This window comes from Carcharodon carcharias (genome assembly GCF_017639515.1).
Source record: "Carcharodon carcharias isolate sCarCar2 chromosome 37 unlocalized genomic scaffold, sCarCar2.pri SUPER_37_unloc_2, whole genome shotgun sequence".
NCBI lineage: Eukaryota > Metazoa > Chordata > Chondrichthyes > Lamniformes > Lamnidae > Carcharodon > Carcharodon carcharias.
In genome coordinates this window covers 1,974,580-1,987,971 of record NW_024470767.1, presented here as the reverse complement: position 1 = coordinate 1,987,971, position 13,392 = coordinate 1,974,580, and the positions used below count along the sequence as shown (strand labels likewise).

Sequence of the window (13,392 nt, the reverse complement as noted above, 5' to 3'; positions counted from 1 at the left end):
GTAGCTTTGTTAATATAGGAAGGCATCAGCGCGGTGGTGAGTCATGACATAGGTGCAATAGATTGTGATGTGGAATCAGTTTGGGTGGAAATAAGGAATAGCAAGAGGAAGAAGTCACAGGTGGGAGTCATCTATGGGCCCCAAAGAGTTGCCTCGTTGTAGGACAAAGTATAAATCAAAATAATGGAGGCATGTAAGAAAGGCGCTACAACTGTCATGGGTGATTTTTAAATCTGCATGTTGACTGGACAAATCAGGTTGACAGGGGTAACATGGAAGACAAATTTGTAGAGAGCATCAGGGATTGTTTCTTAGGTTCTGCAATGTATTGCACTATCTGGGAACAGACTATTTTAGATCTAGTAATGTGTGATGAGGTGGGATTAATAAAGACCTCGTAGTTAAGGATCCTCTAGGGGGTAGCAATCACAACATGGTAGAATTTCAAATTCAGTTTGAGGGTGAGCAACTCCGGTCTCAAACCAGTGTCCTCAACTTAAATAAGGGCAATTACAGAGGTATGAAGAAAGAGCTGTCTAAAGCGGGCTGGGAAAATAGACTAAGGGGAAGGTCAGTGGATGAGCAGTAGAGACATTTAAGCAGATATTTGATAATGCTGAGCAAAAATTTATCCCGGTCAAAAAAAAGGACTCGATAAGAATGATGAACCACCCGTGGTTAACAAAGGTGGTCAAGGAGAGTATCCAACCAATAACTAAGGCATACAAAGTGGTGAAAAGTAGTGATGGACCAGATTGGGAATTTTTTTGGAACCAGCAGCAGATGACTAAAAAGCAAATAAAGCAGGAGAAAATTGATTATGAAAGTAAACTGGCAAGAAATATAAAAGCAACCAGCAAGAGCTTCTACGGGTATATAAAAAGAGAGTGACTCAAGCGAGCGTGGGGACCCTTGGAGGATGTGACTGGAGAATTGATAACGGGGAACAGGGAAATGGCAGATAATTTAAATCAATATTTTGCATTGGTCTTCATGGTGGAGGACACTATAAACATTCCAAAAATATCAGATAAACAAAGAGCTAATGGGAGGAAAGATCTTGTAACATTCTCTATCATGAGGGACAAAGTATTTGACAAACTAATGGGACTAAAGGCAGACAAGTCTCCAGGACCTGACGGCCTGCATCCAAGGGTTTTAAAGTAAGTGGCTGCAGAGATAGTGGAGGCATTGGTCGAAATATTCCAGAACTCACTGAATTCCGGGAGGGTCCCAGCAGATTGGAAAACCACTAATGTGATGCCCCTGTTCAGGAAGGGAGGGAGACAAAAAGCAGGGAACTATAGGCCAGTCAGCCTAACATCTGTGGTTAAGAAAATGTTAGAGTCGATTATTAAGGAAGAAATAGCAGGACATTTAGAAAAGCTTAACACAATCAAACAAAGTCAACATGGTTTTGCGAAAGGGAAATCATGTTTGACAAATTTGCAAGAGCTCTGAGGATATAACAAGCAGAGTTGATAAAGGGAAACCGGTGGATGGAGTGTATTTGGATTTCCAGAAGGCATTCGATAAGGTGCCACATAAAAGGTTATTGCACAAGATAGGAGCTCACTCTATTGAGGGTAATGTATTAGTACAAATTGAGAATTCGTTAACACACAGAAGACAGAGTCAGGATTAATGGGCCTTTTTCAGGTTGGAAAGACGTAACTAGTGGTGTGCCACAAGGATCAGTCCTAGGGCCTCAATTATTTACTATCTATATTAATGACTTAGAGGAGGGGGCAGAGTGTAATGTATCCAAATTTACTGACGATAGAAAAATAGGTGGGAGGACATGTTGTGATGAGGACATAAGAAATTTGCAAAGCGATATATATAGGCTGAGTGAGTGGACGAAAACTTGGCAGATGTGTTTAATGTAAGAAAGTGTGAGGTCATGTACTTTGGTAGGAAGAATCAAAAGGCAGACTATTATTTAAATGGAGAGAGACTCCAAAAAAGTGCAGCACAGAGGGATCTGGGTGTTCTTGTGCCCGAAACACAAAAGTTAGCATGTAGGTGCAGCAAGTAATTAAGAAGGCAAATAGAATTTTGGCCTGTATTGCTAAGGGGTTGGTGATTAAAAATAGGGAAGTCTTGATACTACTGTACAGGGTGTTGGTGAGGCCGCACCTGGAGTACTGTGTACAGCTTTGGTTCCCGTATTTAAGAAAGGATTTACTGACATTGGAAGCAGTTCAAAAGACATTCATTAGGCTGATTCCTGGGATGATGGGGTTGACTTATCAAGAACAGCTAAACAGGTTAGGCCTTTATTCATTAGAGATTAGAAGAATGAGACCATAAGACCATAAAACATGGGAGCAGAAATTAGGCCATTTGGCCCATCGAGTCTGCTCCACCATTCAATCATGGCTGATAAGTTTCTCAACCCCATTCTCCTGCCTTCTCCCCATAACCTTTGATCCCCTTACCAATCAAGAACCTATCTATCTCGGTCTTAAATACACTCAATGACCTGGCCTCCACAGCCTTCTGTGGCAATGAATTCCATAGATTCACCACTCTCTGGCTAAAGAAGTTTCTCCTAATCTCTAGGGGTGATCTTATTGAAACCTACAAGATTCTGAGGGGGCTTGACAGGGTAGATGTTGAGAAGATGTTTCCACTAGCGGAGGAATCTCCAACTAGGGGACATAGTTACAGAATAAGGGGACACTCATTTAAAACTGAGATGCGAAGGAATTTCTTCTCTCAGAGGGTGGGGAATGTCTGGAATTCTCTACTCCAGAGGGTTGTGGAGACTAGATTAACAAGAGCATTTAAAGAGGAGGTAGATAGATTTTTGAAATATCGGGGTGTTGAGGGCTATGAGGAGCTAGCACGAGAGGAGTTGAGGCCTGGGGCAAATCAGCCATGATCTTATTGAATGGCGGGGCAGGTTTGAGGGGCTACAGGGATCAGTGCTGGGGCCTAAATTATTTACAATATATGTTAATGACTTAGATGAGGGAAATGTATGTATTATTGCCAAGATGACACAAAAATAGGTGGGAAGGCAAGTGATAAGAATGACTCAAGGAGTCTACAGAGGGATATAGGCAGGTTAAATAAGTTGGCAAAATCTCAGCAGATGGAATAGAATATGGGAAAATGTGAGGTTATGCACTTTGGCAGAAAGAATAGTGGAGCTGAATATTATTTAAATGGAGAAAGACTGCAGAAAGCTGCAGCACAGTGGGATTTGAGAGTTCCTTTGCCTGAATCCCAAAAAGCTGACATACAAGTTCAACAGGTAATAGGTAAGGCAAATGGAATGTTGGCCTTTATTTCAAATTGAGTGGAGTATAAAAATAGGGAAGTCTTGCTAAAACTATACAAGGCACTAGTTAGACCGCACCTAGAATACTCATAGAGTCATAAGGGTCTACAGCACAGAAAAATGCCCTTCAGCCCATCGACTTTACTCCGGTCAAACAAGTACCTAACTATTCTAATCCCATTTTCCAGCACTAGGCCCATAGCCTTGTATGCCATGGCATCGCAAGTGCACATCCAAATATTTCTTAAATGTTTGAGGGTTTCTGCCTCTACCACCCTTTCAGGCAGTGAGTTCCAGATTCCCTCCCCTCTCTGGGTGAACAAATTCTTCCTCACGTCCCCTCTAAACCTCCTGCCCCTTACCTTAAACCTCCTGGTTATTGATCCCTCCACCAAGGGGAAAAGTTCCTTCCTGTCTACCCTATTTATGCCCTCATAATTTTATACACCTCAATCATGTCCCCCCCTCAATCTCCTCTGCTCCAGGGAAAATAACCCCAGTCTATCCAATTTCTCCTCATAACTAAAACTCTCCAGCCCAGGCAACATCCTAGTAAATCTCCTCTGCACTCTCTCTAGTACAATCTCTGTGAACAGTTTTGGTCTCCTTATCTAAGGAAAGATATACTGACATTTGAGGCAGTCCATAGAAGGTTAACTAGGCTGATCCCGGGGATGGAGGGATTTTCTTATGAGGAGAGGTTGAGTCGGTTGGGTCTGTACTCATTGGAGTTTAGAAGAATGAGAGGTGACCTTATTGAAACGTAAAAGATTCTTTGGGGGCTTGACAGGGTAGATGCCGAGAGGTTGTTTCCCTTGTGGGAGAGTCTAGGACCAGCGGGCATAATCTCAGAGTAAGGGGTCACCTGTTTAAAACAGAGATGAGGAGGGATTTCTTCTCTCAAAGGGTAATCAATCTGTGGAATCCTTTACCACAGAAGGGTATAGAGGCTGGGTCATTAAGTATATTCAAGGCTGAGATAGACAGATTTTTAATCACTAAGGGAATCAAGGGTTAAGGGGAAAAGGCAGGAAAGTGGAGTTGAAGATTCAGATCAGCCATGATCTCATTGAATGGTGGAGCAGACTTATTGGGCTGAATGGCCTACTTCTGCTCCTAAGTCTTATAGTCTTATGGCCAAATAGCCTTCTCCTGCTCCTATTTCTTATGTTCTTATGTTTATTCCCTTAAGTTTCTCCAATACTTCTAACGCTCACTGTTGTTAGCCCATTAATTACCCCCTATTTTTGCAATGTAATTTGTTTCCTCTATTGTAAACATAGGCACAAGATATTTGTTCAACATCTCTGCCATTCCTCATTCCCCATAGTTTCTTATGTCGATGTCCTGTACTAACCTGTGCCTCTCTTTTCTTTCCTGCAGCCGAGCCAAGGATCCATTCCAGAGTCCAGGTATGAATCAGGAGCTGGCTGGGCACCGCGCTTCTGTCCTGCAGGAAGGAATGTTAGCTTCACCTGCAACTGACATAACAGAGGCTGAAACCTATCACAATGGGAGGGCCAAAGGCAGTGGGGTTTGGGGAGGGAGGCGATGGGGTTGGGGGAGAGAGGGAATGGGGTCAGGGGAGGGAGGCAGTGGGTTGGGGGACAGAGGCGATGGAGTTGGGGTGAGAGGCAGTGGGGTTATGGGTAGGCGATGCAGTTGGGGGTCAGGGGAAAGAGGCAGTGGGGTTGGGGGAGAGATGATAGAGTCAGGGGTCCCGGGATAGTTGGTAGGGTCAGCGGTTGGTGGTCATACTGATGGAGTTGTGCTGACCTTCAAATCCCACATCCTATCAAAACAGCATGTGGAGCCACAGCAAGGAACCTGTCAGATAACTGGGCAGAAATCCATTTTAAATCTTCACACTTGATGTAACCTGTATCTGCCTCCTGCCCTCAGAATGTGCCACACTCCCTACTCGTATTGCCAAGAGCAGTATAATGAGAGAGACCTCCCAGTGTCTGGGAGGTAACTATTGAGCCACAATGAGTTTAAACTATTGCTGTGTTTCTCCACACATGCTTTCTCCTCATTGTTTCTCTTCCTTTGCTCAGAATCTAAACAAGGCAGGGAGAGCTGCTGCTTCATGTGAACATTGCAGCTGCACTAGGAGCTGAGCAGGAGCTGGCTAGACAGACAGTTGGCCTCCGTGCTGGCTGTAAAGTATCTGTTTATGCTATACTGTATTTAGGGGTCAGTACCCTGTGCCCTCAGAACATCTCACTGCTGGCTGCGTGTTTGTAGTCCATGGTCCGTATGTTTGTGAAAGGTTTGTGGAATTTTGCCGTGGCCAATGCCCATGGAATATCTTCATTGTAACATAATTATTCACTTGCTCTTCCTCCAATCCAGTCTCATCCCAAATTCCACTCAAATTCATTCTCTTAAAATCTCTCCTTTCCTGCAATATACAAGCTTAGTATCAGGAGTAGCTGCTTTATTCCTTTCCTTCTCTCTGCAATGACTGGCTATTTTGCTGACGCTCTCGGTCTTGCCTTGTCAGGTAGGTTGTGGCTTCACAACCCTGCCGCCCTTCCCGATGTTTGACCCATAATCCAGGCTGACAACTGAGGGAGTGCCGCACTGTCGGACGGTCAGTGCTGAGGGAGCGCTGCACTTTTGGAGGGTCAATGCTGAGGGAGCTCCGCACTGTCGGAGGGTCAGTACTGAGAGAGCTCCGCACTGTCGGAGGGTCAGTGCTGAGAGAGTGCCGCACTGTCGGAGGGTCAGTGCTGAGAGAGTGCCGCACTGTCGGAGGGTCAGTGCTGAGGGAGTGCCGCACTGTCGGAGGGTCAGTACTGAGGGAGTGCCGCACTATCGGAGGGTCAGTGCTGAGAGAGCGCCGCACTGTCGGAGGGTCAGTGCTGAGAGAGTGCCGCACTGTCGGAGGGTCAGTATTGGGGAGCATCACACTGTCGGAGGGTCAGTGCTGAGGGAGGGTCAGTATTGAGGAGCACCACACTGTCGGAGGGTCAGTGCTGAGGGAGTGCGACACTATTGAAGGTGCGGTAGTGCGGCGCTCCCGCAGTATCGGTGGGTCAGTACTGAGGGAGCGCCGCGTTATTGGAGGGTTTGTCTTTGGAATGAGACATAAGCTGAGGCCCCCTCTTCAGGTTAGAAACAATCCCAGGAAACTATTTGGAAGAAAAGCAAAGGAATCCTCCATGGTGTTAGGGTTCAATATTTATTCGTCAACCAACATCACTACACGAAACGTTAAAATGTTAACTGTATTCCTCTCCACAGATGCTGTCAGACCTACTGAGTTTTTCCAGCTATTTCTGTTTTTGTTTCAGATTTCCAGCATCCACAGTATTTTGCTTTTATCACTACACAGTTTATGTGGTTATTATCACATTGTTTGTGCCAATTGGCTGCCACCTTTCCTAAATCCCAACAAGTGACATCCTACTATAGGACATCCGGAGGGTGTGAGAAACGTGATATGAATGGCACTCTTGTTTTTCTTTTTGTGCTGCAGTTGTGTGACGTTCTAACTTGAAGTTAGTGTCGGTTAACTCTTGTTTCCCTCCCACTGTTTCCAACATTAATGCCCTGCATTTTGAGCCTTTGTCTTCCCTTTTAAGAGAAATAAAAGCTCAGCCTGACCATGTTTATCTTTCAGCTGCTGCATCCCGCCGTGGAGTCTACAATCAAGGTGAAGTTTGATGTTTGTTCCTGTACCAGGGCTCAAGGTGTTAAATTATGAGGAAAGGTTATGTAGGTGACAAGAAGTTAGATTTACACAGCGCCTTTAACATTGTAAAACATCCCAACACACTTCACAGGAATCCGACAAAATATAATCCCAAGCCACATAAAGAACTGTTAAGGACACATGACCAAAAGCTTGGTCCAGCTGGTTATTTTTAAGGAGAATCGTAAAGGACGAGAGAGAGAGGCAAAGAGGTTTAGGGAGGGAATTCCTGAGCTTAGGGCCCCAGGCAGCTGAAGGCATGGCCGCCAATGGTGGAGCGATGGAAATCTGGGGATTCTCAAGAGGCCAGAATTGGAGGAGCGCAAAGATCTCAGAGGGTTGTATGGGCTGCAGGAGGTTACAGAGATAGGGAGGGTTGTAGGGGCTGGAGGAGGTTACAGAGATAGGGATGGTTGTGGGGCTGGAGGAGGTTACAGAGATAGGGAGGGTTGTAGGGGCTGGAGGAGGTTACAGAGATAGGGAGGGTTGTAGGGGCTGGAGGAGGTTACAGAGATAGGGAGGGTTGTAGGGGCTGGAGGAGGTTACAGAGATAGGGAGGGTTGTAGGGGCTGGAGGAGGTTACAGAGATAGGGAGGGTTGTAGGGGCTGGAGGAGGTTACAGAGATAGGGAGGGTTGTAGGGGCTGGAGGAGGTTACAGAGATAGGGAGGGTTGGAGGGGCTGGAGGAGGTTACAGAGATAGGGAGGGTTGGAGGGGCTGGATGAGTTACAGAGTTAGGGAAGGTTGTAGCAGCTGGAGGAGGTTACAGAGATAGGGAGGGATGTAGGGGCTGGAGGAGGTTACAGAGATAAGGAGGGTTGTAGGGGCTGGAGGAGGTTACAGAGATAGGGAGGGTTGTAGGGGCTGGAGGAGGTTACAGAGATAGGGAGGGTTGGAGGGGCTGGATGAGTTACAGAGTTAGGGAAGGTTGTAGCAGCTGGAGGAGGTTACAGAGATAGGGAGGGATGTAGGGGCTGGAGGAGGTTACAGAGATAAGGAGGGTTGTAGGGACTGCAGGAGGTTACAGAGATAGGGAAGGTTGTAGGGACTGGAGGAGGTTACAGAGATATTGAGGCAATGAGGCTATAGAGGGATTTGAAAACTAAACTTAGTCCTTCAAGTATAGAAGGGGTGATCTAATTGAGGGTTTTAAGATGATTAAAGGATTCATGGGGTCAATAGAGAGAAACTGTTTTCTCTGGTGGGGGAGAGTCCAGAACAAGGAGACAGAATCTTAAAATTCAAGCCAGGCCATTCAGGGTGATGTCAGGAAGCATTTCTTCACACAAAGGGGAATGGAAATCTGGAACTCTCTTCTCCACCCACCCACCCACCAAAAAAGCGGTCAAGTCTGGGGGGTCAATTGAAAATGTCTAAACTGAGATTGGTAGACTTTTGCTGGATAAGGGGTTAGAGAATCAAGGCAGGTAGATGGACCTAAGGTACAGATCAAATGTGATTTAATTGAATGGAGGAACAGGCTCACAGAGCTGAAAGGGCTCTTCCTGTTCCTATGTAAAAGTCTCAAGGGGCTGAATGGCCTCCTCCTGTTCCTGTGTTCTTGGGAATTAATTTATTATTTATGACTTTCCATAGTTTCTCTTCAAGTTCACAATTTCTGAGTGGTTTATTAACCCTGTGGTGTGAGCCCAGTTTCCATGACTACTGCTCTTATTCTGATTTTGAAGGTTTGGTCTAATTTTCCCCATCGCTCACCCAAATCTATTAAATTAATTAATGTGAAAATGTTCATTTGCATTTCTGGTAGCCCAATGTGTGTGGCGATCTGAGACGTACTGTATGGGCCCTGGAACTTTAGGCTGAAGCTTGAGCTGAGACCTTGTCTGCACTTTAGACACTTGCAGCTTCTCCCTTCTCCAATGCTCCTGAATTCTACCCTCTAAATGTTCATTACACCCGGAACTTCTGATCCATTCCCACAGAAAGAGCTGTTTGTTCTCTTCACCTGTGCTCTTTGTCTCTCGATCCTCCAAAACACTGAATTCAAAATACAAATAAAGAAATCACACTCATGATGTGGCCATCGCTGACAGTTATTGCCACCCCTCGTCACCCTGAAAATGTGCTGGTGTCCTCCTTGAGCCATTTGTTAGTGATTTTTAATACAACTCAGAAGCCACTTTGAGGCAGTTGAGAATCATTGGGTGTGACACTGGAGTCAGATATCGACCCAGACAGGGTAAGGACAACATGTTTCCTTTTCTAAAGGGACATTATTGGGTTTGATGCTAATCTGACCGCTTCATGGTCACTTTTACTGATCCCAACCTAAACTGAATTCAGATTCTCAGTTTGCCTGCAGTGGGGTTATGAACTCTTTTATGTTATGAATCTAGTAACATAACCCCCATAGTGAAATAAGTATGCTCAGAAATTCAGCCTCATTCATTCCTGTGGTTTTTGTGTATAACCTGAAATCCTCCCCTTTACTCTTGCAGAAGGAATATCCATAAAGATGTTCCTCCGAGGGCGTCCAATCACCATGTATGTCCCGTCTAAAGTCCAGAATATAGAGGACCTCAAGACTGAGCTGCCAGTGGAGAAACTGAAACTAGACTGGGTGTATCCTTCGTTCAAGGGTTGGAGAGTCACTGCATCTTTCTCTGTCTCCCCCCCCAACCTTCTCTTTTCTCCCCAACTTCTCTTCCCCCCTCTCTCTCCTCCTTCCCCCCCCCATACCTCTCTCTCTCCCCCGCCGCCCCCTTATTCCAGTACCACAGCTCCAATCTGTCGCGCTGAGCTATTTCCAACAGGGAGGCACATGTTTGGTTCCAGGTGCAGATTCTGGCTCTCAGCCCCAGGTTCCTGCTTCTGAACAGCGTTGGGAACTCCACCTGTGTAATATCCACTCGATAACTGTCTCACACTCACTAACACTTTGTCTAGACTCCCATACTCCATCCAGACGGAGGAGAGTGCAGGTGCCACGTGATGATGCTTGGGAAGATTTTGAAATTGCGCAGGTCATGTTTTATGTAGAAGCTTCACCCATCTTCTCCTTAACTTGAGCATAGCTATGGTTACCGAGGGCGGGACTCCCGCTACAACCTGCACTTGCTGTCCTCGGGTGAAATTGTGTATTTTATCGCCTGTGTTGTGGTTTTGTTCAACATTGAGGAACGAGCACAGCGACACTACCTCAAACACACCGACTGCATACGCTGGTGAGAGTGGTAGGGGGGAAGGTCTGGAGCAGAGGGATTGAGGGGGATGGAATGGAGTGTGTGGGGATGGAGGGAATGGAGGTGTCTATGATCCTGCAGGGGAAATAGTGTGTGCAAGGGGTGATGTGAGAGGGTGAGGTCTGTGGAGTGGGGTAGTGTCTGTCCAGGAGGTGGACGATGACTGGAGGAGAGGTTGGGTGGGGTCTAGGTAGGTCTGTCATCTGAGAGGAAGAATAGTGGGTGGGGGGGTCTCTGTGGTCTGGGAGGAGGAGTTAAGGGGGTGGTGAGTAGCCTGTGGGTAGGTGGTGTTGAGGGAAGTTTGGGGTGTCTATATTTCAGGAGGAGGATTGGTGTTCTAAGGGAGGGTATGGGGACTGGGGGAAGAGTTGCAGGGTAAAAGGGAGGAGGATTGGAGGGTTCTAAGGGGGTGACATGAAGAGCAGTGGGAGTCCGAAGGCTGTCTCTGTGATCTGGGAGGGGAATTTTTGGGTCCAAGATCTGTGAGGAGCAAGGGAAGGACCCGGGGGCTGATGTGCAGAACCTCAGCTGGTTCCTAAGTTTGGGTTTCGAGGACTGTCAGTCTCAGTATTCACAGCTGCTGCTGTTTTCCACTAGTTTGGCTGTTCATCCAGACAGAGTGCGGATCGCATCAGGACAGGCTGCCGGAGTCGACAAAGATGGCAAGGTATCGAATCTCCTGCTACCCACTGAACCCCTGGGGGCACTCGGGTTAAAGTTCAGGCAGTGGGGGGGGGTGCTGGTGTTATTCAATAACTGGGTAGACAAAATGAGTGCTTTTAAATCTCTCACCATCTTCCCAGAGCTGAAAATTACAGATGGAAAACACACTGGACAACGCACTTAGTTAAAACTGCCATAATGTTGGAGTGAGAGAGGGAGGTGAAAGGAGTGTGGGAGTGAGAGAGAGGGGAGCCAAAGGGAGTGTGGGAGTGAGAGGGGGAGGAGGGTGTGAGAGAGAGTGGGGGTGAAGAGGGGCGGGAGCGAGAGAGATAGTGGGGGGTGAAAGGAGGGTGGGAGTGAGGGAGAGAGCGACAGAGGGGCGAAAGGAGTGGGAGAGTGAAAAAGAGAGGGATGAAATGGGGGAATGTGGGAGAGACAAAGGGAGTGGTGGAACTCTCTCAGATACTGTTCATATTGTCTGTTGTTATAATTCTGTTCCTGTTCCCAGCTTTTGTTGCCATGTGTCCTCATTTGGGACTCGGTGAGTTTACAAACCCTGCAACACATCGGCCTGGGCAGCTTCGAGCGGGGGGTTGGTTCGCTCGCTTTCTCCAAGGCTGTAAGTCTGCAATTTCATCCGTCTCTTCAGTTCCCTCCTCTCAGTTTTCTTCTCCACTCCTGAAGGTGTGGACTCTTTCCAGAGTTACTGGTCCTCTTGAGTGTACATGAGCTTGTTTGGTCTAATCCTTCCCACCTCACACCCACTGATTATTAGGATGCAGTGAATGAGGAAAGCCGCCCGGTCCCATCCCCAGGAAAGCCAGGTGGTCCCGTCCACTACCCCAATTCTGGGCCAATCACAGGACTCCCAATGCTGCGCAGTTATTCTCAGAGAGCTGATCCTTTTAGAGATCAGGTAACTGAGGATCGCGGATAGTGTGTTTTTTCTTAAACTCGTTCATAGGATGTGGGCAACACTGGCTAGGCCTGCGTCTACTGCCTATCCCTAACTGCCCTTGAGAAGGTGATGATGAGCTGCCTTACATAAAAATTAAAATCTGGAGTAGTCCACTCAGCTGCTCGAACCTGCTCCCCATTGAACAAGATCATGGCTGATCTGATTGTAACCACAACTCTACATTCCTGCCTACCCCCTATAACCTTTCACCCCCTTGTTAATCAACAATATATCTAACTCTGCCTTAAAAATATTCAAAGACTCTGCTTCCACTACCTTTTGTGGAAGAGAGTTCCAAAGTCGCACGACCCTCTGAGAGAAAAAAAATTCTCTTCACCTGTCTTAAATGAGCAACCCCTTATTTTTAAACTGTGACCCCTGTTCTAGATTCTTCCACAAGAGGAAACATCTTCTCCACAACCACCCTGTCAAGACCCCTCAGGATCTTAAAGGTTTCAATCAACTCTCCTCTTACTCTTCTAAACTCCAGTGGATACAAGCCTAACCTGTCCAATCTTTCCTCATGAGACAACCCACCCATTCCTGGTATTAGTCTGGTAAACCTCCTCTGAACTGCTTCCAATGCATTTACATACTTCCTTAAGGAGACCAGTACTGTACACAATACTCCAGATGTGCTCTCACCAATGCCCTGTATAACTGTAGTATAACCTCCCTACTTTTGTATTCAATTCCCCTCACAATAAACGATAACATTCTATGAGCTTTCCTAATTCCCTGCTGTACCTCTATACTAACCTTTTGTGATTCATGCACTAGGACACCCAGATCCCTCTGAATCTCAGTGCTCCTCAATCTCTCACCATTTAAATAATATGCTTTTATTTATTCTTCCTGCCAAAATGGACAAGTTCACATTTTCCCAGATAATAGCCATTTGCTGGGTCCATGCTCACTCACTTAACCTATCTATATCCTTTGTAGCCTCCGTATGACCTCTGCACAGCTTCTTGAACCACTGCAGTCTGTGTATTGTAGAAACACCCACAGTGCTCTTAGGGAGGGAGTTCCATGATTCTGACCCAGCGACCATGAAGGAATGACAATATATTTCCAAGTCAGGATGGTGAGTGACTTGGAGGGGAACTTCCAGGTGGTGATGTTCCCATCTATCTGCTGCCCTTGTCCTTATAGATGGTAGCGGTTGCTGGTGTGGAAGGAGTTGTCTAAGGAGCCTTGGTGAGTTGTTGCCTTGCATCTTGCCACAACGTGTCAATCCAAAACACTCCTGACTTTGTGCCTTGTAGATGGTGGACAGGCTTTGGGGAGTCAGGAGGTGAGTTACTCACCGCAGGATTCCCAGCCTCTGACCTGCTCTTGTAGCCACAGTATTTATATGGCTAGTCCAGTTCAGTTTCTGGTCAACGGTAACCCCCAGGATGTTGATGGTGGGGGATTCAGTGATGGTAATGCCACTGAACATCAAGGGATGATGGTTAGATTCTCTCTTGTTGGAGATGGTCATTGCCTGGCACTTGTGTATCATGAATGTTACTTGCCACTTATCAGCCCAAGAATGAATGTTGTCCAGGTCTTGCTGCATATGGACACGAACTGC

General features: G+C 46.5%; 2 protein-coding genes across 3 annotated transcripts in view; one reads left to right on the top strand and one right to left on the bottom strand.

Annotated features, from left to right (window-relative positions):
• LOC121274724 (RDS/peripherin-like protein xRDS35) overlaps nt 1-13,392 on the bottom strand; it is a 333,428-nt gene that overhangs the window by 58,134 nt on the left and 261,902 nt on the right. The gene's annotated exons all lie outside the window — the stretch shown is intronic.
• eml3 (EMAP like 3) overlaps nt 1-13,392 on the top strand; it is an 82,456-nt gene that overhangs the window by 40,340 nt on the left and 28,724 nt on the right. For both annotated transcript variants that reach the window (XM_041182060.1, XM_041182061.1), the window contains 6 exons: nt 4,673-4,701; nt 6,918-6,950; nt 9,449-9,572; nt 10,025-10,174; nt 10,790-10,859; nt 11,364-11,474. In XM_041182060.1, coding sequence (XP_041037994.1) covers nt 4,673-4,701; nt 6,918-6,950; nt 9,449-9,572; nt 10,025-10,174; nt 10,790-10,859; nt 11,364-11,474 — 517 coding nt within the window. The remainder of the gene's footprint in view (nt 1-4,672; nt 4,702-6,917; nt 6,951-9,448; nt 9,573-10,024; nt 10,175-10,789; nt 10,860-11,363; nt 11,475-13,392) is intronic.